The sequence below is a fragment of the Podarcis muralis genome, chromosome 6 (genome assembly GCF_964188315.1).
Source record: "Podarcis muralis chromosome 6, rPodMur119.hap1.1, whole genome shotgun sequence".
Lineage (NCBI taxonomy): Eukaryota > Metazoa > Chordata > Lepidosauria > Squamata > Lacertidae > Podarcis > Podarcis muralis.
This window is the reverse complement of record NC_135660.1, coordinates 59,700,459-59,727,225: the sequence shown is the minus strand read 5'-3', so window position 1 is coordinate 59,727,225 and position 26,767 is coordinate 59,700,459. Positions and strand designations below refer to the sequence as shown.

General features: G+C 40.4%; 1 protein-coding gene across 1 annotated transcript in view; it reads left to right on the top strand.

Moving 5' to 3' along the window:
• TCERG1L (transcription elongation regulator 1 like) overlaps positions 1-26,767 on the top strand; it is a 163,678-nt gene that overhangs the window by 120,700 nt on the left and 16,211 nt on the right. Inside the window, exons 6-9 of the mRNA XM_028729901.2 lie at positions 444-544; positions 5,098-5,186; positions 16,051-16,205; positions 25,888-25,957. Of these exons, the coding sequence (XP_028585734.2) occupies positions 444-544; positions 5,098-5,186; positions 16,051-16,205; positions 25,888-25,957 (415 nt within the window). The remainder of the gene's footprint in view (positions 1-443; positions 545-5,097; positions 5,187-16,050; positions 16,206-25,887; positions 25,958-26,767) is intronic.

The window sequence follows — 26,767 nt, the reverse complement described above, 5'->3', positions numbered from 1 at the left end:
AATATGTAACACCTGTTGACCTAAGGTCCATGCTAGACATCTCTGGATTAGCTCTACGGAGACACGTTATTCAAGGGCTATGTGAATGTTATGAGGTTCCAATCCATTGCCAGAAGTAACTAGTGAAAAAAGTTTTCTTGATCATATAGTTCTACTTCAGCAATTTCAAGAAGCAATGGCTAATGTTCTCTGGCACATTTTGTACCTCCATGAGGAAAACCATATTTTGACAACAAAGTGTTGGGTATTGCAGAGATGCACATTTTCTAAGTGCAACATAATTTACTCATGGGTGGGTGGGTGGGGGGCAACTTTTTTGTATGTCTGCCTAACAAGCTTTTTCAGTTAAACTGTAAAAACCCCAAATAATGGGGAAAATATAAGTCGTTGACAGCTCAGTGGGATATAGTCACTTATTGGATCCAATTACTTTTGTGTTTCAGTTTCGGATAAAGGCAAAGAATCAAACAGGACCTCCTGCCCGCCAACCCTGATTCTACATACTGAAATGAAAAATAAGCCAACAGAGATTGAAGATGAGAAGGTTTGTTTCTCATTATATTATTCATATTGGGGGTAGATATTTATCTGCAAAAATCAAACAGATAGCAAGGGTTTGTTCCATAGATTTTGCTTTTCAATGTACCAAATTCCTTTGTGCAAGTTTCAAGAATGCATTGTACCATTTATCTATTTCAGAAGCTCTGGTCATAAAGTGAGGGGGGGAGTATTTGATCCCCTGCTAAATTTGCCCGTTTGCCCTCTGATGAAGAAATGACCAGTCCATAATTTTAATGGTTGGTTTATTGTAGCTGTGAGAGACAGAATAACAACAGGAAAAACCCCAGAAACCCAGAAGACAAAAGTCAGAGATTGATGTGCATTATAATGAGTGAAATAAGTATTTGATCTCTTTGCAAAAGATGACTTAGTATTGGTGGCAAAACCCTTGTTGGCAATTACAGAGGTCAGACATTTCTTGTAGGTGGCCACCAGGTTTGCACACATCTCAGGAAGTATTTTGCCCCACTCCTCTTTGCAGATCCTCTCCAAGTCAGTAAGATTTCGAGGCTGAAGTGTAGCTACTCGAACCTTCAGCTCCCTCCACAGATGTTCAATGGGATTAAGGTCTGGAGACTGGCTGGGCCATTCCAGGACCTTAATGTGCTTCTTCTTGAGCCACTCCTTTGTTGCCTTGGTTGTGTGTTTTGGGTCATTGTCATGCTGGAATACCCATCCTCGACCCATTTTCAATGCCCTGGCTGAGGGAAGGAGGTGCTCACCCAAGATTTGACAATACATGGTCCCGTCCATTGTCCCTTCGATGCGGTGAAGGTGTCCTGTCCCCTTAGCAGAAAAACACCCCCAAAGCATAATATGTCCCCCTCCATGTTTGATGGTGGGGATGGTGTTCTTGGGGTCATAGGCAGCATTCCTCTTCCTCCAAACACGGCGAGTTGAGCTGATGCCAAAGAGCTCGGTTTTGGTTTCATCTGACCACAACACTTTCACCCAGTTCTCCTCTGGGTCATTCAGATGTGCATTGGCAAACTGCAGATGGGCCTGTACATGTGCTGTCTTGAGCAAGGGGACCTTGTGGGCTCTGCAAAATCTCAGTCCTTCACGACGTAGTGTGTTACCAACTGTTTTCATGGTGACTATGGTCCCAGCTACCCTGAGATCATTGACAAGTTCCGTCGTGTAGTTCTGGGCTGCTTCATCACCTTTCTCCTGATCATCACAACTCCATGAGATGAGATCTTGCATGGAGCCCCAGACCGAGGGAGGTTGACATTTATTTTGTTTTTCTTCCATTTGCGAATTATTGCACCAACTGTTGTCACCTTTTCACCAAGCTGCTTGGCAATAGTCTTGTAGCCCAGTCCAGCCTTGTGCAGGTCTACAATCTTGTCCCTCACATCCTTGGACAGCTCTTTGGTCTTGGTCATGGTAGCTACTTTGGAATCTGCTGGATTGATTGCTTCTGTTGACAGGTATCTTTTGTACAGGTACTGTAACGAGCTGGGATTACAGGTAAAACCTGTTCCTTACAGCAGGTGTTTCTAATCTCAGCTTGTTACATACAGTGAAGATACCAGGTAGCCTGACATCTGGCTGGTTGATAGATTGATACTTATTTCATTCTGGTTGATACTTATTTCATTCATTACAATGCACATCAATCTCTGACTTTTGTCTTCTGGGTTTCTGGGGGTTTTCCTGTTGTTATTCTGTCTCTCACAGCTACAGTAAACCTACCATTAAAATTATGGACTGGTCATTTCTTCGTCAGAGGGCAAACGGGCAAATTTAGCAGGGGATCAAATACTTTCCCCCCTCACTGCACATGGGAACCAGGGAAAAGATTCAGATAGATCACATGCTTCAAAATTCATGAGACTATATCATTTAAAACTGCACACTGGTGACTGAATATTTACTGAAGCCAAAACTGTTCTGCTCATGAATAGCTACCACACACACACACACACACACACAAAATTTAATTATTTGTTTGTGGTTTATAAATTAAATCTCAAAACAATTAATATGAACAAAACAACCAGCAGGTAAGAACACCATTAAAAGTTAGAGAGTTTTCAGTACTTCAGGTCTAATAATTCAAATATTTTAAATGCCTCTAAAAGATAGCAAAGTTGGTGTCAGGCATACCTCCTTGAGGAGGGCATTTGATAGATGGAGCTCTTATTGCCGTCTTATTGTAACATTGTCATTGCCCTCTTATTGTAACAAACTTCACTTCTGATCCAGTTGGTATTTGGAGAAAGTCATTGCCCTTACTGTGTTGATATGGGAGGAAGGGCTTAGATCCCCCAAAAACTGAGGGGTTTAAGGTGCTGGCACCTTAAATTCAGCTTGAACATGAATAGTCAGCCAACTGAGTTCTTTTAAGACTGCCATTATATGACCTGGGCAAGTAATGTCAGTGAGAACTCCAGATACTCCATTCTGCACCATATGACACTTTTGAATGGATTTCAGGGGCAGTCTTTCCCCTCAAAAATTACATTTCTAACTGTATTTTTCTCACAAAATGCAGTCCTGAATGCACACAAGGTCTGTCATCAGAATCTGCTACGCTTCCATAAGTCAGTAAAACTGCATTTGTTGCCTGAAACTTCCTCTTGTTTCCAGGGGAAAGATACTGGCTCTGCCATTTTCTCAAACTAAGGAGGATCCCTGCTGGAATTTCCTCAGCCTCTCCACATATTTCAGCCTTCACTGTTTTTGTTTTAACAGAAGGTTGAACAGAGGTACTTGATCAATACATTTCCCCTCATTTTCTAGGTTTTGCCTCTCCATAGGCCTTGCAGAGTCCTTGTGGATTTATGGAAGTACATGTTTCACATCAACATTGCTCTGTGTCTTCATCTCTCCACTGGCCTGCAGACGCACTCTTAAATGCTACAAGAATCCATGAAGTAATTTTGAAGAGCACTCTCTAAGTGTCCTACAGTGCTTAAAGAAAAAGCACTGTCAAGCTGTAGCCCTTTATGGACCTGCCTTCTCCTTCTATTCACTCACTCATTCTTTAAGCCACTAGCATAAATGAACAGGCTATGACCTTCATAAAAGTTGTGACAGTGGAACTGGATAGATAAATGCTGTCGTGCATTTTGTACAACCGCGTGAGGTGCTTAGCATGTGAAAAAGTCAAATCCTATGAAAGGTTAAGGGGGGCACTCAGAGGTCCTTTTTATTGGGCATTAATGATGATTTGTGCTCATATTGGGGCAGTTATATATGATTCCACTTTCAGTACTGTTTATGCCTGCTAACATTTCAGGGTGGTCGTACTGCTTCATTTCCAAAATGTTCTGCTGAAACCCTGTAATTTTTTTATACCACGTACGTTCCGGTTTATTTATTGTATTTTGTTGCACAGGATTGCCCCTTAGGAAAGTAATAATAGGGTGACATTGAAGAAGCATCACAGAGCAATTTATAAATTAATATGTGGCGCAGTGAATAAGGTTTCTGGAATTCAATGGACCTAGGTTCAAATACTTTTTCTCACCTAAAACCTAGCATAATGTGATTGGATTTATTAGTTTTCTATGCCGCTTTTAATTCAAATGACTCCCAAAGTGGCTTATAAACAATAAATAACAATAACACCCCCCACCCCACCTGAAATGGAAATGGAACTAGTTGTGATGGTTGCAAATAAATGAATAGTAAAATAATAATTTAATTGAAATGCACAATAGGATTGAGTCATAACATCTGATATAGAGTGGTTCTTTTCTGTAACAATCCTGACAATCGTTTTATCTATACACACATTTTTTTGTATTTTGTACATAAGTATGTTATTATCAAGATTAAGTACAGGGCTACAATTACCTTTCTATTCATCTCTTTCTAGTTCTTTTATATTGTTTATTGCTCCTTGCTAAGTTCCTTATAGGTTGATGTATTGTTTGTATGAGTGCAAAATAGCATATGCTTAATTTCAATAGTGACTGCAAGTTGAAGTGAAGCACGTAGTATAATGATTATTGCAGATATTAATATTGTGAAGCATGAAGTGAGTGGATGCATAATAAATGACTCTTTTTGGAAATAGACATTGTCAAGACCCATAAAAATATTATTCAAAGTTTTACTAGAAGAACTCTTTCAAAACAGAACAAAATAATCAAAGATACAGCCAAATTATCCATAAGACATATGCTTGACCAAGCATAATCAGTTCAGCATCTTACAAAATATGAAAAAATCCAAACAGACCTATAAGCAAAGTGCTCTCTCTCTCTCTCTCTCCATTTCACCTGGAGCTGTTTTCATTGAGAGCTTCATTTACATCTTCACTCCACAGTGCTTTGAGACAAAAGACTAAAGGCAACACCATCCAAAATGGCTATTTGCAACTCAGTACCTTTGTCACCTGAACTAAGGTTACAACACTCACACATTAGCTAGCAGAAAACAATTTGTTAATTATCAACTCTAAAGGTTGAATATTAAACCTTCATTAATGCAGAGGCATTTTCCATTTCTGTGTCAATTAAACCAATTATACTTAACAAACATGTCTTTTGTTGATCAATCTCTCTATTTTTCCATGTGAAGAATCACCCTTTAAAACTGCTCCCAGACGATGACAATTCTTCAAATGGCAACAAGCCTGTGGCATCCACTCCTGTGCCGGGATCTCCATGGTAAGCATATCTACTCCAGATAGTTTCACTCATCCTATTGCCACCCAAATGGAGGGTCTGTTTTGCCATGGCCAATGAAACAGAGGAGAAAGAAATATCTTGGACATAATGACATGTTTCACAATTTTCCTTCCAAAACTATCACTGTGACTTTTTGCTACTGGTCTCATAACTGTACAAAAAAATGAAATCAATACATTTTTGTATTTAAACCTGCTCTAGTCCTAAAATTCAGAACAGATGCCTAGTTAAAAGTCCACATTAAGTACTGGGAAAAATAAGATTTAATATAGATACCAAAATCTCAAAATTATGGTACATGTACCTAGAAGTACGTATGTCTCATTGAACTTGGTGACACTTGCTTCCAGGAAAACATGCACAGGATTGTGCTGTCAGTTACACAGCAGCCCAGATAAAAAGTCTAGGGACACCTAGGAACTGTTTTGTTTCTTGACAAATGATATTTCCAGGTTGTATAGTATCTAATACTGCAACAAAACTTCCCCTTCCTCTTTCATTCATTGTATCAGGTTCTGAGGGTGCTTGGGAGCTGCAGGGGAGTAGGCGAAGTTCCATTGTACAAGAGGAAGTCTGTTGCATGAGCAGAATGGCAGGATGCAACCCTATCTTGGTGTTAAGACAAAAACACTTCCGTTTGTGCATCATGCTGATTCCCATTTTTAGCTGTTGTTATCATGACAACTTCCATGCTTCCATAAAGTTACATACCACTCCAATCTCCAAACAGTATGAAATTCCAGGGGTACCAGGCATGCTAACCAGACTCTGTGTTCCCTTTTGGACAGTTAGGCACAGCGGAGTCTGTGGTGCTTTTATGATATATGGTTTATTTGCACATATATACAAGCTGAATCGGGGGACGCGGGTGGCACTGTGGGTAAAAGCCTCAGCGCCTAGGACTTGCCGATCGAAAGGTCGGCGGTTCAAATCCCCGCGGCGGGGTGCGCTCCCGTTGCTTGGTCCCAGCGCCTGCCAACCTAGCAGTTCGAAAGCACCCCTGGGTGCAAGTAGATAAATAGGGACCGCTTATCAGCGGGAAGGTAAACGGCGTTCCGTGTGCTGCGCTGGCTCGCCAGATGCAGCTTGTCACGCTGGCCACGTGACCCGGAAGTGTCTGCGGACAGCGCTGGCTCCCGGCCTATAGAGTGAGATGAGCACACAACCCTAGAGTCTGGCAAGACTGGCCCGTACGGGCAGGGGTACCTTTACCTTTACCTTACAAGCTGAATCCTGTGGAGGGATCTCCAGCATTACATTCCAAGAGATTCTGACCTCTCCCACAGCCACAACTTTGGATTCAAAACAGGCACCAGCATCCTGCTTTTTTGACTCTCCAGCCCACTGCTTAGTAACTGTTCCTTAACTCCTCTGTGTCACTCTAAACTCTCAACTTTTATCCCCTAAAGAAGCGAAGAAGCCTATTCAATTTGTGCTTTTCACACCTAGCCCCTTGGATGCTCTGAACTTCCCAATAGTTTATCCCATGCTCCCTATCAGGCTGTCATCTCAAGGAAGCTTGCCTCACTCAATTAGTGCCTGACTCATGTTAATTTCCTAGGATTAAGGAGGGGTCATGTCTTAAGATGTCTGCCTGATTTAATTAGCTTTCACATATGCTAATAACAGAGGCTTATCTGTGGGTCCACGACAACTCTTACTACACACTTGTTTCCCCTCTTAATCACACATTAGTCTGGCTATTTCCCGGTTCTAACATCCCAACCTTAATTCAGAACTCTGATTCATAACAATACTGTAAAAAAATAATCCATAATATCACAAAGGAATAACATTAATCATGGTAGAATACCCAATAGAACCATAGAGACTCAATCTGATATAATGGTGATGAAGATGATATTATTATTATTATTATTATTATTATTATTATTAATAATAATAATAATAACAATAACAATAACAACCTGACACTTAACATCAAGCTGATTCCACCAGATAATCTATCACAGAATCACACTGAAACATGGAGCAATCCTTTAAGGAGCATCTTATTAATTCATGCCTATTTAGATATAGAAAATTGAAATATTTATAAAATATTACTACACCCAGTAAAAACCTGGAATTGATCCCCAACCCTCTCCACTCGTAGGTTGGCTCCATGCTTCTGTGGTTGATGTGACATTACCAGGCATAGGCTGGGAAACAAGAGCAGGAATTCTGAGAGGGAACAAGAGCAGGAATTCTGAGAGGGACTCCAGGTTGTATAGCTTAAAGCAGATTAAAAGGTGAGTTTCTGATTGCTTCTGTGCAGCCTGCCCCCACCCATATTTGCTCCCCTTAGAAGTGCAGCTAGCACAGTTGCAAAGTGAAGCAGGGTCCGGTTTGGTTCCAAATTGGATGGGGGACCATGTTTTGAGATTTCTGCATTTCAGGGGATTGGACTATATGATACTTAGGGCCACTTCCATCTCTACAATTCTATGATTTATGGCATACTGCATGCAAGGCCATGGAATAGTCATAGCAAATAATGCATCATATTCACAATTCACATACAGGCAAAATACCTAAAGGAAAATGATGTTTTCTGTCTTCTAGGTACATTAAAAGAACATAAATAGGTCATTGCATTTGCTTAGAGGAATGTGTATGCCATTATGAAGATATTTAGACTGGATGTGTGAATTAGTTTAATAAGCAACATATTTCCTTTTTCCTTGTTCTCAGTGGTTCAAAATCTGGATCTCTGCATCCTAAATGGTAGTTTTAAACCTCACAATACACCTCAGTTCCTTTATATTAATCCACAGTGTATTGAAATCCTGTTTAATAGAGTCAAACTGTTCATAGCTTGATGTCACAATTTATTTCCCTATATACCAGGTTTCCTATATACCAGAATTTTTTGTCCTCCACATGTTGCTGAACTACAACTCCCATAATCCCTGCTCATTAGCCACATTTACTGTGTGTGGTGGGAGCCATATTTCAGGAATGCCTGGAGGGCTAAAAGTTTGTCACACTTGCTCTATAGCCTTGTGAGGTGTATATGGGTATGAATGGATGGGCAGGCAGATGGGGGACACACACACATATAGAGGGAGGAAATGTAAACAGCAGAGCTAAAATACTGTGAAATGCAAAGGTACAGTCTGTAACAGTCCTTTACATTTATCTATCTATCTATCTATCTATCTATCTTAATTGCTATATCTATGTATATCTCTCAAATGAGGCTCGTGCTTCATGCATTTGATGAAGTGGACTCTAGTCCACAAAATTTTATACCACAATAAAGGTGTTACAGCTTTTCCCTATACACATTTAAGTGGAAGTCCCGCAGCAGTTAATGGGATGTAATCCTAAGTAAGTCCTAATAAGATCACACCCTTAGTTCTTAAAATGCCACTAGGGTCTTCTTTGTGTTTACAGTGAATTGGTTGGCTAATGGTTATGTACATTGCTCCTGAAATAGATGGCCTTGGAAGGAAGTAGTCTTCCCTGTGTAAGGGATTTTTAATTAGAGGCTGGATGGCCACCTTTCAGGAGTTCCTGCATCAGCAGGGGTTTCTACTAGACAAGAACAGAATAAGAGCCCTACTGGATCAAAGATCAATCCAGTTTTGCAGTGGCCAACCAGATGTTTATGGGAAGCCTGCAAGCAGGTTATTGGTACAATCACACTGCTTGTGTTCCCCAGACGCCAAGTGCAACAGTACTCTCACCCCCTGTGATTCACAGCAACTGCAATATCATTCCAAGTGTGACTGCTCTATAAATTTGTTGTGTTAGGCATTACAACAGTGGCAATTTTATTTTTAAATGCTTAAAATTCTAACATGGAATTTGCCTTTCTTCTTCTCCCTCTCCTCCTCCTCCTCCACCACCACCTCCTTCTCCTCTGTAACACCCTAGCTCAAATTTTTATCAAGCTATCTATCATGATCCCAATATTTCTTTCCTGATCGGTCACTGCCACTTCAGTATATGTGGGTGGGATGTTTTTTACCCCCTTGTGCATCACTTTGTAATTGCCTACACTGAACCTCATTTGTCATTTTAATTCTGTTTTATCCCATTTGGAGATATTCTTTTGGAGCTCCTTGCAATTTTTTTATACCCTGAATAATGGTGTCATCAGCAAACTTGACCTCTTACTGCTCACCCCAAACTTCATATCATTTATAAACAAGTTTAAGAATGCAAGTTCCAAAACAGACCCTTGGGTGACCCCCCTCCACTTAGATCCTTTCAAATGAGAGGCTATTGTTTTGGTTCTTTCCAACTCTATGATTCAATTATTGCTGATATTTCTTGTTCCCTCCACACAATACTTATTTCCCTCAGCATTGATGCTGTTTAACTAGCATTTGATTCAGTCACAAGCACTATCATGTGATCCAGGTGTTCCTTCTTTCCTAGGGTTGCCATATTTCAAAAAGTTTGCAAAAACCACAATTTTTCAATTGACTTCCCTAAGATCCAGGACAAAGTGCTGCCTTTCAGAAATTCCCCCCAGATGCCAATTCCGCCTTTGAATGTTTGGGAAAATCTGGACGTATGGCAGCTCTATACTTTCCAGAGACAATCCCTTTAGTTTTTGTTTCTGCTCCCTGAAAACCACAGTCCTTTTTTTGGGGGGGGGGGCTTGTTGGAATGCCTTATTTAAAATAGAGCTTTAAATTATTTAGGGTTCAGCTGCTGCTCCAGGGTCTTTATAGTTAAAGCTGCAACCCTACATTGCTTAGGGAGTAAGCCCCACTGAACACAGTGGAACTTCTAACTACACATGCGTAGAATAATCAGCACAGTTGATTAATCATTGAGGAGGCAATAGATTTCATCTCTAGCAGATATGAACTTTTAAGTGTCGATAACATTGCAGATTAAAACAAAACAAAAAAAATCAGACATAGGTTTACCTCAAAGACCACTTGCCCTCCTGGCTTTTAAATCAGTGGAGGACATTTTGCTGTTGTAAAATGAATGAAGAATGTGTGATACAAAAGGTGATAATCCAAGTTAAACTGAAGCTATAAACCAGGAGTTTTGCTTTTAAAAAGCTAATCTTAACTATCGAGGAAGGAGCCTTGTGGCATCTTGAAGACTATTAACTGTGGTGTCCATTTTTGTGAACTAAACCCCACTTTCTCAGATGAAGATGATTAAAAAAAACAGAAGTTTGTCACATCAAATAATTAGTGCTTTAAGAACTATTTTCTGAAGTTTATCCCTTTGCGGTGTGATCCTAAACATGTCAGTCCTACACCCACTGAACACAATGGTACTTAAATCTGATTAAGTGTGCTTAGTATTGTAGCCTTAGTTTTCAGAGGATTTTATATATAAAATTCTTCTATCGCCACCTTTTTTTAATTAGTGTCCTGTGAGTGAAACAAATTACCATACTTTTGCATTTGGATAATTGAAACCTTTATTATGCCAAATAGGGACAAGCAGTGTGCGATTCTGGGAGATGAGACCGATAATGGTTAAATTAAATGTCAAATTGGGTTAGAAGTGAGAAAGTGAAGGCATTTCTAGAGGGAGCTGCCATTTGGATCCATTTCTAAGCACCTCTCCAGAGGGGCTTGCTGGGTTTTTCAGTTAGATGTGGAAAAGGACCGTTTCTATTTTAGCTATTACCTTGCTTTTATTAAATAAATACCTCGACTTCAGCCAGCCCAGTGGTAACGGTCCACAAAATGAATGTGCGTTTTTGGTGGTAATCAATTCTCTTATCATCCATGGCACAGAAAACGCAGACCAGAGAAGTGGAATTTAGAAACAGAGGAGAGAATGAATTGTGGAATGATCAAAATTTCCAGGACAGGGAAATGATCAAGAATTTTATTGGCAAAAAGGCTTCAGAAGATTTTACTCCTGTGCATCTCTTAACATCCCACTACTTAAAAGACTGAGGGTTTCCCTCTTTAGTTTAGAATTAGCTCTCAGAACTCAATGTGTTGGCTCCAAGGCAACATTGTAATGTATATTACAATGGGTATTACACTGAGCTCACTGACAGTGAATAGATAAATGCCTGCCGTCTTCTACTTTCATGTGTATTCCTCCATTGCAAAAGCAAAATAGTAACGTAGAATGTGCAAAATGGTCACCCTTGAAGATGGCTAAGTTTGCTATCATGCTTGATAGGAGATACTGCTGTTCTCCCTTCCCAAAGAATTAGCTCATCGGCTTCCTATTCAAGTAGCTCGCGAAAGTTTTATTTCTTCTTTCCCATACTGCACATGTGATGTCACATCATCGGGAGTAAGCCAGGTGCAGAGCCAAGTGTTGCGCGGCTTCAATGGCCAGTGGCCTTCCTCTCTTGCGCTTGGCCTCCTTCCATGGCAGGAGGAGGAGGAGCCAGCCATTGAAACTGTGCTGTGCTCGGCTCTGTGCTCAGCTTCCTTTGCCCTCTAGACATTGGGGAGGGGAGCGCCCCTTCCCAAAAGATATGGGGGGCAAAGCAGTTTGGGCCCCATGAGTTGGCACCTCTAGCACAGTGTTGCCCCGGGGCAGGCGAAAAGCAATGGCCATGAGATCAGTCAATCAATTGATCTCACAAAGTCAATATAGATAGAAATACAAGAATAAATGTAAATACCACAGTACAAACACAATAATAAATCTTAAAACAAAGCTAGGAAGTCATGCACGGGTGGAGAGAAGTCTTTGAGTCACGAGGGGGGGAAGCATGGAATAATTAAGTAAAAAGTAAATGTGGATTTACAATGTAATAGAAAATGTGAATGTATAAATATGAGAAATACAAAATTCTAGGTAAATATTATGTACAGGCATTGAAACGTCAATAAATGGATCAAAAAAAGAAAGAAAAGAAAAGAAATGGCCATGATGAAAATGGGAAGTGGGACATGATGGCAGGGAGGGTAGGCAGGTAGTGGCACATTCCCATTGTGCCTCAGGTGGCAAAACAGGATGGGCCACCCTTGGTGAGAATCTTCTTGCCTCACCATTCAGCAGGAGTTGGGGGGCCCTCTTCCCACTTTGTTTTAGTGGATGCAGATCAGGGGTCAAATTTGGCTTGGCTTGGAAATGAATTAGACCGTTTCCTGATTGTTTGGAACATGGCTCAGCTCATTTCCAATGTCATCCACAGGGGGCTCGCCCACCCTTATCTCTAACTGCTTGGAAATTGTATCTTATTTGGGACACTTATCTACAGCTCTGAATATTTATTAGCTTTTATTTTATGCATTTAGTTCATATCCTTATATTCCTTCTAAGGGGCTGCTAGGGTAGTCCACCATAAAATACAATGAACAATACAAGCCAAGCAATAAAATCAGCATAATAAGTACAGTTGCAAGCCTTCCCACCCCCGCCTCAAAATAGAAAGCCCAGCTATTTCTTGTATTCATAGATCTGTTAGGCTGTGCCACTTCATAGTTCTAGGGATAGGTGAATCAATCTATTTCAAGCACATTTGCCTCTGTTCACCCATAAGTTCATTAATACCCCCATTTCTACACTAATCTATGCATTTAGAAAAGAATAATCTGCACCAAAAAAATTAATATTTATTTAAGCCCTACTTTAAAATGCCTACTTTTTCCTGCAAAATATGCATTTCTAAATATATTTTCTCTTTAAAGCTGCATTCTTGCATGTATCTTGATTTAGTCCCTGTGGAACCCCCTCCCATCAGATGTCAAAGAAATAAATAACTACCTGACTTTTAGAAGACATCTAAAGGCAGCCCTGTTTAGGGAAATTTTTAATATTTGATAATATTAATAATTATTGTATTTTAGTATTTTACTGAAAGCCGCCCAGAGTGGCTGGGGAAACCCAGCCAGACAGGTGGGGTATAAATAATCAAGTATTGTTGTTGTTGTTGTTGTTGTTGTTGTTGTTGTTGTTGTTGTTGTTGTTGTTGTTGTTGTCAAGAATTGCACCTGAACATTCTGAAAGTGCAAAAGCCAGCGGATGTGCACATTAGTCCATTTGGGAGGTGTGGATCAGCTCAGTTCTTGCTGAAATTTGCCAATATTTAGTTCCTCAAGCATTCTTTTGAGTTTCTCCAGTTTTAGCCCTTTGCTTTGAGCTGAACAAACAGCTTATCTTGAGATGATTTGGAAGATCAGTGATCAGGATCCCCTGCGGTTATTTGTTAATTCAAAGCAGTTTGTGAGGCCTGCTCATTTGTCTGAGGCTGCCATTTTCCTTTGTCCAAAACTGTCCCATGGGTTGTGAAGAGACAGGCAGGATGTTGTGCCAGCCCCACTCGATTAGCTATAGGGCATGGGAGGAAAGGCTTACAAATTCTTAACTGGTATATGAGAACATCCATAGAAAGCCATATGCAGAGGTCTCTGCCCCTGATTGTTACTGACACTAATAATATGAGTGTTTATGCATTCATTGGTGGCACTCAATATTATTCTTCATATAACCCAGATAGTTATTCTACTGAGATAGTACGTTTAGTCTTATGTTAAATCAATTAAGTACTGATTTATCCTCCTGTACTCACATCACATGCTTGCTCCTTAATGTGCATGCTTCCATGGCCATGATATTTATAGTACTTTAGCTTTCTGCTCCTTAAGCTTTCTATCAACTTCAGTGTGATCTACTGTGAGCTAAAAACCTGGTCAATGATGTGCTTACAGTTTCTGAGCTGATTAACAGGGTTGGTAGTGGAATTAAGAACCATGCTTCCGAAACATGCACAAAAACAATCATAAAATTTCCCTTAAACATTATTACAAAAATCACAGTATAAAATGTTTATCCAATTCATAGTTCAACAAGAACAATAATTTTAAACTGAGTGTTTTCTTCTTTAATCTGGAGATGAAAAAAATCCTTTATCACAGATAACATGTTTGAAAATTGCCCAGTAGATTTCATTCCAAAGCCATTAGGTATTACCAATAATTTCAGTAACATTTTGCTGTAATTTAATTACTCCTAATTTATTATGTGAAAACTAATTCCATCTTCCTACTGCTTAATCTTTATTAATCTTTCATTTATATGCAAGCTTTCATTCTGAAATCTAGCTTCCTTCCTCCATCTGACACCTACCATACAGATAAGAGCTTAAGGGTTTTTTGGTGCCCCTGTGGAGTATTTATGATTGGTAAAAAAAATAACATTTTGTGAAAGTTTAATATATATTTTTCCAATGACACTTATATTCATACTCTGAAGTTCAAATTTTAGAAATCTGCTTTAATCCCAAAATTAACTTTGTTATCTAAATTCTGCTGGTTTTCTATTAGATTTAGATTCATTTCAGTTGTTAGTAAAATGAATCTAGTGATGCCTACCCTTATAAACCCTTATAAATGTTTGTACAATGTATATTTGGTTATTGTTCGTTCCACCCCCATCCACCCCTGGCATGGATTGATAAATATAGCTGGTAGATTAATGATATATGGCATACATCATGCAAAACAGCTGGAGACTCCTTTGTCCTAACAGCCTTCATCAATTTAGAAATGAACCATGGCCTTAAAAAAAAAAAAGTATTTCTTTCTTTACCATATTGTGTTGGAGTAGTAACCTATTATTTGCAGTAGTAACCTATTATTACGGCAATTACAATTACTAGTTGTGAAAATGTGCTGATAATTGTGAGTGATGATTTCTTAACATATACCAGGGTCATGAAACAATGAAAATTATTCCAACAGCTCTGCTGGGGAGCCAGCTTTTGCAAAGTTTACATCCTATTATTGCATGACATGCTTGTATAAAAATACATTATTGGGTATATGTATTTTTTTAAAGGGCCAAACTATACATGACAAATCCATGACAGATCTTCTAAAATGTAGTCATGGTGGGCAGATTGCCTATTAGTTCAACGGTGGTGGCAGCAGTGTTCAACTTTTGCCACCGTGTACCATTACCATGGAGGGACGCGGGTGGCGCTGTGGGTAAAACCTCAGCGCCTAGGACTTGCCAATCGTATGGTCAGCGGTTTGAATCCCCGCGGCGGGGTGAGCTCCCACCGTTCGGTCCCAGCTCCTGCCCACCTAGCAGTTCGAAAGCACCCTTAAGTGCAAGTAGATAAATAGGTACCGCTTTATAGCTGGAAGGTAAATGGTGTTTCCATGTGCGGTGCTGGTGCTGGCTCGCCAGAGCAGCTTCGTCACGCTGGCCACGTGACCCGGAAGTGTCTTCGGACAGCGCTGGCCCCCGGCCTCTTAAGTGAGATGGGCGCACAACCCTAGAGTCTGTCAAGACTGGCCCGTACGGGCAGGGGTACCTTTACTTTTACCATTACCATGACCAAATTTGTCCTCCCCAAGATGCTCCCTTTCCCATGCAGGAGGAAATTGCATTTATCATTCTTGGGATAGCAGCAACTCTAGGGAGGTGACATTTATTTGGAAAATGGCCAAGGGGTAAGGGTTAAATAGCCCTCCCCATGGCACTGATGTGAACAAGTTAGCAGCCTCCAACAGCTTCACATGAATGTGGAACTATGGATAGGAATATGCATTCACTTATGGAAAATACCAAAGTCCTATTCTGTTCAGCACCTTGCTGGCCCCAACTGTACATACTGGCCCAACCCTTCCTTTGTGTCCATATTGCCCAACTGTGCTCCCCTCCACACATTGGAGGGAGAAGGTCTGAAGTGGGGAGCTATTTTTTACACATGAAAGCTCTGTGTGCAATCATTGTTCCAAATTGCAAGGAGAATCTACACAGCCTGGCCAGATAATGGGAATGCAATGCAGCAGGTGGAGTCACCATGCATAGACCTACTTTCTTTAGAACCATGGCTGGGAACACCAGCATAAGACTGGAATTAGCACTGCAAGAAATATCTTTCTTCCCACACTGTATTTGAGATTCTCTAAGCCTAGTTTGTTGATTGAAATAGGTGTATAGTCTGGACTGGAGATGACCGAGTCTTCTTCTTCAACCCTACAATGCAGTTGTCAGTATGGGAGAAGCCTGTGGATCTAAAGAATCGTGGTGATATTAACAGAATCATTGAAGACCCACCTCATAAACGCAAACTGGAAACTTCAGCAAGTAACTAATGCTGTGATTATTTTCATCTATTTAAATTTAAAAGATGTCTATTTAGATCTGAGATGATGGCCATGAAATATGCAAAGTTGAATGTCAAATGATCGTAACTTGAATGTTGATCTTGTGTTAGTTCAGCATCTGATCTTTGAATGGTCTCTTCATCAGTTCTGATTTACACTAAAAGGTCTAATATTTAAATTGCTGGTTATTACTGGAGTACCCCAAATGGCTTGGGACCAGGTTAAATGAAGAATAGCCTCCTCCTACGTGGACCTTCTTATCAGTTATGATAATCTATGGAGACCTTACTACCACCAAGAGAAGGGTGGTTGAAGGAAACTTGAGATAGAGCCTCGTTGGTGGCAGTGCCCCACTTGTGAAACTTTGTGTCAAGAGAGGTTAGAATGGCATTCATGATTTCTAGCTAGGTAGTTAAGACAGTTTTATTCCTCTAAGCTTTTAATGTATTTTCATTGTACCAGATGCCACTCCTCTATATTATTTATAATTCTGGATTTTAAAAATCAAAATTTATTTTATTAAAATATATATTTCTGTAAATTCCTTTGTGGACCAAAAGGCAACATAGAAATGTTTCAAAAGATAAATTATGTTAAGATGGGCATCCACCTGTTGTGATCAGGGAGCCAAGAATTCTTTATGTCAACCTATTTTTAAAACCTGACCCTAAACATGTTTAAATGGAAGCAGGCGGGTTTCACTTCTGCCAAAATGCAATTAGACTTGGGATGTTAGCTCAAATCTGCCTTCTTTTGTCTTCTATGCAGTTATATTTCATTTGTTCTTATCAGAAAAAAGCCCCAGCGTAGCTTGTTTTATCCAAATGTTTTATTGACTATGCTGCCCAGGGGAGCTGTCTTGTAATAAATGATTATTTAACCCAGCTGTAGGAAACAAATCTCAAAGATCCATCTCGCTGGAATGATGGAAGATTTGGCAGAAATGTAGGTACTTCCGTCCAAAACATGGTATTGTTAGTCAATCTTCAGACACCGGAGACTTCTTAAAGACATCCTTGGCACTAAGAAAGAATTATTGCTGCTGAGCTCAGATATATTTTAAATTGTATGTGTTCTATATATGTATGTGTCTGTGTGTGTATTGACGCAATATTTTTAAAGTCTAGTACTGGTGGGCAAATCAGCAGTGCTCGCTCATCTTTTGCTAGGAAGGAAACACCTTTGAGCATACATATTTTCCTTTTTACTGTTATGCAACCAAGATGCAACTTTCTTTTAGAGCTTATTCCAGGATGATCAAGCAGCCTGCACAACTTGTCAGTCACCAAGTCAAACACAGCCCATGTGTGAGCTGCAAGTCCCAGGCAGGCAGAAAATTCTATGGATGCATAGGAAGTTTCCTCATAGTGATCCATCTGAACTGACTGGCAGCAGCACTTTGGGGTTTCAGACAGGAATCTTGCCAAAAGTTCCCTGGGGGTTTTCTGGTTGCAAGGCATGTATTCTTCTATACTACCATGATTATGTATTAAATTTCTATACAGGCGGCAACCATATTAGGTGTGTCCAATTGTCATGCGATCGTTGATGCGTGGGTCCTTTTGGACCCGGAAGGAGGCAGAACTGGGGCGGAACAGAGGTGGGGCGGGGTAGAATGGGGCAAGGCATGCTTATACGTGTTCTGCCGATGCAAGCGGGAGCCAGGAACGGAACTCCCATGCGAAATGGTTGCCGCCTGTACCATCCTTCATCCGTGGAGCTCAGGGCAGTTTACAATATAAGCACAGAAATGCACAATGTAGTAACAAACAACTACAATGCTACCCCACAGTTTAAAAGGCCATAGATTTAATTAGCCAAAGACTACTAATGAGCTAAAGCTTTCCCCAAAGACACTATCTATAGATCAGAAGAAGAAAAGTCATTTTATATTACATTCTTATATATCTGTTTCCAGTTTTTATTATTTCTTATGCTGATTGATATGAAATCACTCATATTAATCCCACACAGAGATGCTATGACAAATGGGGTCATTTATGTGCAGCTATGCTGGCTTAAGTGAGGTATACCCACAGTGACATTAGAACAAAAAAAAACCACATTCAAGATAACCTTTATGGAGCTGTTTGTGTGCACTGTAGCTAGGCTTACCGTGTCAGAAAACCAAACATTCTGGCAACAGGTTGGGTGCAAAGCATATTAGACATAAAGCCTTGGCATGGAATTGCCAAGGGGACCACATTCTAGCAGGGAGGGCACTGACAAGAGCCCAGGACCTGCTCCAGTGAGAGCTGACAATAGGGCTTGGAGTTAAGATCTTGGGGCTTGGTGCTGGTCATAGATGGAAGCAAGAGATGAAGATCAACTGGGAATTGATGGTTCAGAGCAGAACCAAGTGGGTCCAGAACTGAAGGTGTATGTATAGCAATATATAAATAAATAAGCATAGTTGGTGGGGGGAAAGAAATGGCTCTGTCCTGTGTTTTTCTTGAAATAAAGCAGGGGGATATAACCAGGCCATTTTCCCATGGCAACTGCAGCTAAAGTTCTTATTAGTATATTCATAACAAAGATAAGGCCAGAAAAATGGTCAGTGCACAAGATAAATGGCCCAAATAAACTACATTTTAAGTGTCCCATTGAACTGAATTGTGGTGTTATTACAACTTTAATTAGACTGCCGCGGTGGACAAAAGTGAGACTAACCATAGTTATCAGAACATTATAGGTTAATAGCATCTCTTCCTGCATGAAATCAAATGTGCTTGAAATGAATGCATGAATGAAAATAATTAAAAAGATTGCACATTTGTGTAACAATTTATGCTCACTGATATTCATGAAGGTGTCATAAGCTCATTTCATGGGTGTGCATTATGCTTTTCAATGCAATGCATCTCACATTCTGTTCCTTCTAAAAAGAAGGGTTAAGGATCAGAAATGAAACGCAAGACCTCTGCCTGAGACCCTGAAGAAATGCTGCCAGTCAAACCAGACAATACTGGGGGGGGGGGGGAGTCCACTTTAGACTTGTCTTCCTGCTTGCTTATGTGCTACTCATTCATAGAATTGTAGTGTTGGATGGGGCCATGTAAGCCATCTAGTTCAACCCTCTGATTCAGGAGATTCAGAGCTAGAGATCCCTAGGCCCTGCTAGATCCTCTAATTCCCCTCAAGAATTCCCTAATTCCCAATAATCCAATCCAATCCAAATAACTTTATTGTACTAGCCATTGGCCATGACAAATCTGAATCAACAATAAATACAAGCAAAAGGGGTGTCACACCACAAATGATAGTCTTACAGTTCACTGCTATATTGTCCAGGGTCGTCTTTCTGATCTTTTTGGCCGCCAAAACAAAAAGATCGACTTTTATGAGTCTTAATTCCTGATAATAAGATTACTCTTAAGTGGCATCCAGTGGAAACACTCAACTTCCTGGTCTACCTGATGGTTCACCTTCATTGGCTAAGGAGTGGTGACCTCATACTAGCATAACCTTCTATAATTGACTTTTCAAAGTCTTGCCTTTGCTGGTCCATCTCAGATTTTGCTTGGTTCATGTCTCTAGGGTTAGGCGGACACCCTTTCCCAATCATGATGGATTTTGATTGTCCCTCCCCCTTTAAGAGGCAGGCCTAGGAGGTGCCTTTAATACTTTTTACCTATTGGTTGATTAGGGACAACAGGAGTGGTTTCTCCAGAATTGGGAAGCCTACTGACCATGCCGCCACAGCCATGGGGAACTTTGTGAAATGGGCTTGAACAAAAGCTCTTTTGAATTCTGTGTAGTTTTTGCACTAGATGTTTTCCAAACTGGACATGGTCTGAAAGCATATGAGGCTACCACTTTGCTTATGTTAAGCAGAACATGTGCATGTTCTGTGAATTCCATGATGGGGGGAAAGGTATAAGTGTAAGAAAGTAAGTTATCTGGCTAAGCAATCTTGTCTTTTGTTGCAGGGTTTTCCTTGTAAATTGTTGACTCTGTCTCCATTATAAGAAGCCACCTTTTTAAAGAAATGCTGTGTCTAATCAGGCATTAGTATTTCACCCACGTTTTAGGAAAGAGGCTTCTTGAGATTGCTTGCTTACATGCTTTTCTGAAAAGGCTCCACTTTTTTTGGAACTCTCTGTCCAAGGCTGCCTATATATCCCTGACAGAATTAAAGATAGACAGGTGGCAGCTGTTGAGAAAGAGCCTTTGCTAACAGATTAAAAAGCTGATTGGGCTTGGGCTGAGTGATTTGTTCCTGGGAATTTAACAGCAGAAACAAGTAGAAATGGTATAATAATGCCATTGATAGAATACGGGATAGGGAGGAATCAGTGTGCTGAGGCAATTATCCTCATGGTCAAATTGACCTTTTACCTTAACACCACATCTGAAGCATTTTTACTTCGATGTTGAAGTGCAATTGATTCCAAATGTGCTGAACACTTGACCCCTTCTGCACTATACATTGAAAGCACTATGATACCACTGTAACAGCCATAGTCTCCATCAAAGCATATGTGCCAGTTCCTAGGGGCTGACACAGTTTCACCCCCGTATTGTTTTTGAAGAGACCTGGCTCCCTCAATGTTCAGAGGGTGCTCAGCAACATCTCCTGGCTTCTCAAGATGATGCAAACATGACATCAGGATGTTGCGTGATGTCACGTGCATGACACCAGGATGGTGCATTGGGTCCCCTCAATCAACTGGAGAAAATGGCACCTCTCCCTCTAAGCATCCTGGGAACTATAGCTTGTTAAGGGTGCCAAGAGTTGTTAGGAGACCCCTATTCCATTCACAGAGCTACAATTTCCAGAATTCCCTGGGAAGAGGGCTTGGTTGTTCAATCATTCATGTAATTGTAGCTCTGTGCAGGGAACAGGAGTCTCCTAACATCTCTCAGCAGCCTTAGCACACTATAGGTGCCAAGATTCTTTGTGGGAAGCCATGACTGTTTACAGTTGTAGAATACTGGTTTAAACGTATATTTCAGATGGAGCTCCCATTCACTCATTGGGGCTTACACAGGAGAACTCCCCAGTGGATTGTGTTCTGGAGAGAGCTAGAAACTTGGGAATTAATGAAATGGTTTTCCTCTTGTACAAATTCTCATTCAGCGTCCCTAGAACTCAACTGTTAAAACAGGATCTGGGGTTAAAGTGGACTTGTGTCCTAACCTAAAGTTCCAGATGCTTTTCGTTTCCCTTTGTCATTCTTCTTTATCAGTTTCACTTTTATGTGAACTCAGTAGAATCTAATAGCTTGATCTGGCACCAAGTCAGCTTCAGCATTAATAAACACATTTATGGCCAATTTAACAATACAGTCTTGCCCTATCCTTTTCGGGAATAGACCTTGCGTTTGGTTTTGAGTAAAGTATAGAGCTGACCCTTGTGTATATTTCTTGTATTGCTGTTAGTCATTGTGTTTCCCAGCTCTGTTTACTTCCAGAAAGTGGATGGTTTTGGTGCCTTTTTTGAAACTGCTTGCTTTCCATATGCTCTTTATCCAAGCTATCTATTCTCACACAGAGACAAATAACTTTAAAGTCTATCCCTGTGTCGATTTTTCTAGTCAGCTCAGAGAGGCCTATGGGGTGATAAAAGGTTTTAGAGATGTTCCATCTCAGATGCCTGCTAACTTGTGACAGCTTAACTCAGATACGTCTTCCTAACAGGTTCTTCTGTGGCTTAAAATCACTTAAAGAACTTGTGTCTTCTTTAAGAGAAAGATAATACTTTGTTTGCACTACAGATTCCTAATGGTTACATATATACTCTTTTGATAAGCATCAAGTATGGTATTACATATTTTATTATAGGTTAGGTCTATTTTTGTTTCAAGAAGGTTGAAAGTCCATCAGCAGAATGCTTAGACAAATTTGTAGAAGATAAGGCTATCAATGGTTACTTGTTATGATGGCTGCACATACCCTCTAGTATCAGATGCTCTAAGCCTCTCAATGCCAGTTGCTAAGGATTGTAAGTGGGAGAAGGCTATTGCGCTCATGTCATGAATACAGGCTTCCCATAGACACCTGGCTAGCCACTGTGAGAACAGAATGCTGGCTTTTTGGTCATGCATTCAACCAGACTACCTATACAGTATGGGACATGCTGGGTGGCTGTGGGAAGGGTATGCAGCTGCTCCCTTAAACATGCTGGCCCAGTTCAGAGAGGGAGAGGCATATCATCAGAACTAGAACGATCTCTGTTAGAAGGCTGCAGGAATTAATTTTACCTACTTTTTCAGCTACTAGGAAATTGCTGCTAAAATAATCCCAGGTAGAATGTCTGCAGATAACTTCAGTGAAGTGTGCACTCTTAAGGAGTGTCCATGGTTCCACACCTGGGCCACATTCAGTCTTTTGCATGCAAGGACCTCCCTCAACAGAACAGGTTGCATGTTATCTTATTATTGGCATTGTGAGCACCAGCCAGTGAAGCTGTGCAGGTGGGGACCCTGTTGTTCTCCTGGCTTTTGGCAGTTGCCGAGAAGGACAGGTGGGAGGAAAGTCACAGGACGCTCAGAGGTGTGGTGTGTCACAGCAGGAGCATCAGATTGATGCTGCCTTTCACAGTGCCAAGTTGCCCACACTTCCCCCCTCCACGTGACCCACCCATATGCTGTCTCACCAGTCCCTACTGGGTACTAATAGTACCCAGCTATACTGTGCATTGATGGGACGCGGGTGGCGCTGTGGGTTAAACCACAGAGCCTAGGACTTGCCGATCAGAAGGTTGGCGGTTTGAATCCCCGCGACGGGGTGAGCTCCCGTTGCTCGGTCCCTGCTCCTGCCAACCTAGCAGTTCGAAAGCACGTCAAAGTGCAAGTAGATAAATAGGTACCACTCCGGCGGGAAGGTAAACGCCGTTTCCGTGCACTGCTTTGGTTTGCCAGAAGTGGCTTAGTCATGCTGGCCACATGACCCAGAAGCTGTACGCCGGCTCCTTCGGCTAATAAAGCGAGATGAGCGCCGCAACCCCAGAGTCGGTCACGACTGGACCTAATGGTCAGGGGTCCCTTTACCTTTATACTGTGCATTTATGTGTGCCTTGTTATACAGTATTTATATCTGATTCCTCACAAATTACTATGTTGTCAAGTGGATATAACTGCTGACAGCCCAACCTCCCCTCCCCTGTTCAGGCTGCTCCCAGGTGGGCATTTATGGTGGAGTCGGTGCTACTCATGCATGTCAAATTTTTGCCGCACCCACATGAAAATGCCAGCCTGTATTTCTTTTCTCATTCAATCAGGTTTTCCCCTTTCCAGGGAAAATTCAATAAACAAAACTCCTCCCCCCCCCAAAAAAAAAAATCATTTTGCCAGTGTCCTGTTTGCAATACCCGAATGACCTATTTGCGATGTTACGGTTCCATCTGGAAGCACCCTTGGTCTTCAGCCATTGCAGTATTATAGCAAATTGTCCTGGGGTAGTAAGAAATGTAATTTTGTTCAGTTTGGTTTTATGTGGGCATGTGTGTTCCTTGATTCATTTCTTTAGCAGCCTGCTTTGAAAAATTGATATACGATGTGACCAAGACTCTGAACTAAAATAGAACAATTCACTTCCTATTTTCTGACAGAACGGGTTGAACCTGTAAGAGTGAGTTTAGCATAGCACAGAATACAGCATTAAGGGCAAAATGACTGAAATAAAGTGTGAGCATAGACCTTAAAGTCACATTTCCTGACTCTGATTTAATAGATCACATGTGTAGCAGCTGGGGCTGAGGGTAAAAAACAAACAAACTTGGAGTCCTGCCAGTCAGCTGAATATTCCACCCAAACAGCTGATTGCCAATATTTCAATGTTTAAAGGAGGCTTGTGTGTATGTGTGGACTTGACTGCTAGATCAGGTCAGGGAATTATTGCAGTCTAAGCAGGAACAATCATATGGAAGCCTGTTTTCTTGCCTATAAAAGAGATTACTAAGAGGTGATATGATAGCAATCTTCAAATACTTGAATGGCTGCCAAATAGATGATGGGGTAAATTCCTCATTTATTTAAAAGCATTTCTGAAATATTTTGTATTTAAAAATCTCTAAGCGGTGTACAGAAATGCAACATGAAAAGAGGGAAGCACTACCGTAAAGACAGAGATGCAACCTAAAAACTATGATCATAAAACCAGGTAAAAATGGGAATTCAGTAAAAACAGGGTCCAATATTATAGCTCAGGAAAAACTTAGGCAAAAAGATGACTCATCAAGTTGAGAGAAATAACTGTTGGCTGATGCTTCATGTTTGACAGGGGGGAGGGCATTCTATAATGCAGGGGCAATGTTGGAAAACGCCCTTTTTGAGTCACCACCCTGTGGCATTGTATAGGGTGTGGTGCCACGAATAAAAATTCACCATAAGTGTTCTAAACTCTATTCAGGGACAGACAGTCTTTCAGCTAACCTGGTCCCAAGTTGCTCCAGGCTTTAGAGTAACAAGACCTTGAACATGGCCTGATAGCTGCATTGAACCAGCACAGTTGGAATATGCGATGCCTGGGTGTTTCACTCAACAACCTGACCGACAACCTTTTCTGCTGCTCCAGAGAGTTGAAAACATTTGGGTTCAGATTTGCAAGAAATTGGACTTTATGTTGAAACAATGAAGAAGAACTTCCTGGTGGTACTATCTGTTGGATGGTAGAACTGTCTGCCTCTAAAGATGGTAGGCTATTATTTGTTAGAGGTTTTTAAGAAGCAGCTGGAGTGTCCACCTTTTAGGGACAGCATCACAATGTATTCCATGTGTCCACAAAGGGTAGATGACCTTTGAGGGCCCTTGCGCCTATAGATACAGTCCCAAGTTGGATTGGGGAGAACACTTTTATTTTAAAGTTCTCTTACACACTTAATTGTAATTACTCCATGACTCCCTCTCTCATCATAGACCAGCCTCATATTTAAATATTCAAAAAGGAGGGCATATAGGAGTATTTCACCCTTCCCCTCAATAAAAGTGTGCTGCTTATCAGAAATCATGTTGACTTTAGAAGACACACTAGAAATTGCAAGCCACACTGAACTGAGCTGGAGTTTGTCTCCAGTTCATTTTTATTCAGAGTGTGGTGCTCTATATGCAGAAAAGATAAAGTGCTTCAGAATTGCAGAAATAGATAATGGGATCATAAACATCACACTTCTTCTGAAAAACAGCCACATCCCACTGTAATTTGTTAGACAATATCTATGCCAAAACAGGAATGAATCATTTCTTTGGGCTATCCTCTAAATTTGAGAGACAGTAATGTCTGCATGTTTTTGATTGCAATACAGTGTGTCAAGTTTAATGACAGAGAAGCTTTATAGTTCCCCTACATTTGAGTAAGAATACCACCGATACTTCTGGCAGAAAGGAGCTTCTATCAAATTTTTCAACTTGTCAGCAATAAAATGAACATATTTTTCTTTTTATTTATTATCCAAATGTGAAATGACAACCTTTCATTTTAAAAAAAGTAGTATTAAATAAAATGTATGAAGATCAAAACAAGAAATTGCCATATGTTGTTGTTCTAAAATCATTCTAAATCTATCAGGAACTCTAGTGTTCTAGGGTAACTCCAAACTGCCAGATAAATGGGCACATCTTTAGAAACTGAATAGACTTTAGGAAAAGCTAAACAATTATTAGCTGATTAGTCTAATGTAAAGTTTGTAATTTGTCTAACTACTTTTTTTTTTTTACTTTTAGCAGATAAAAGTGATGGCTCTTATGCAGAAGATTTAAATGATGATCACAGTACTAAAACAAAGAGAAATAAGTAAGTAATATTTTTTCTGACATGAGATCCATGAAGTAACCTTTGCTGAAGATGCCAAAATGGACTTTGGCTATATGAAGAATTTCAAGTCCTTATTTTAAATTTAAATTATTTTAATTAAAATTAAACCCAACCATAGCAGAGGTGTTTATCTGCATGGATTAAGGGAAGAATTCAACAGTTTTACTCAGAGCTGTTGAAATTATTAGAGCTAACTTGGTCATGTTCATTAATTTCAGTGGGCTTACTCTGCAAAGAACTTAACTGAAAGCCATCCTAAACTTTCCTCTGCAGCTTAGTTTGTAAACTGTGCCCACAGAATATCTGACGAGTAAAAATTTTAATGGGCTTTTGTATTTTATTTGTTTGCTTATTAAATTTTTATGCCACCCTTCATCCAAGACAGTTTACAATATAAAAGCAATTTGTTGAAACAGTATCCTGGCCAAATCAGGAATAGAACTTGTTATTTGGGGGTAATATATTTTTGAGAAAAATAATAGCTGTATGAATCATACTACATTTTGGTATACAGTAGTACCTTGGGTTACATACGCTTCAGGTTACAGACTCCGCTAACCCAGAAATAGTAATATTTATTCGTATCCCGCCCTCCCTGGCCAAAGCCGGACTCAGAGCGGCTAACATCATATAAATAAGACGATATACATAATACAAGCGATCAATGAATTAAGATACATCCCACAATTCATTCAACCAATTAAAATTAAAACTGGACAAGTGGCACTCTTCACATTAAAACTGGAAGTGGTTAATACACTCCAAGACAAACTGTTTCCACTGATATTT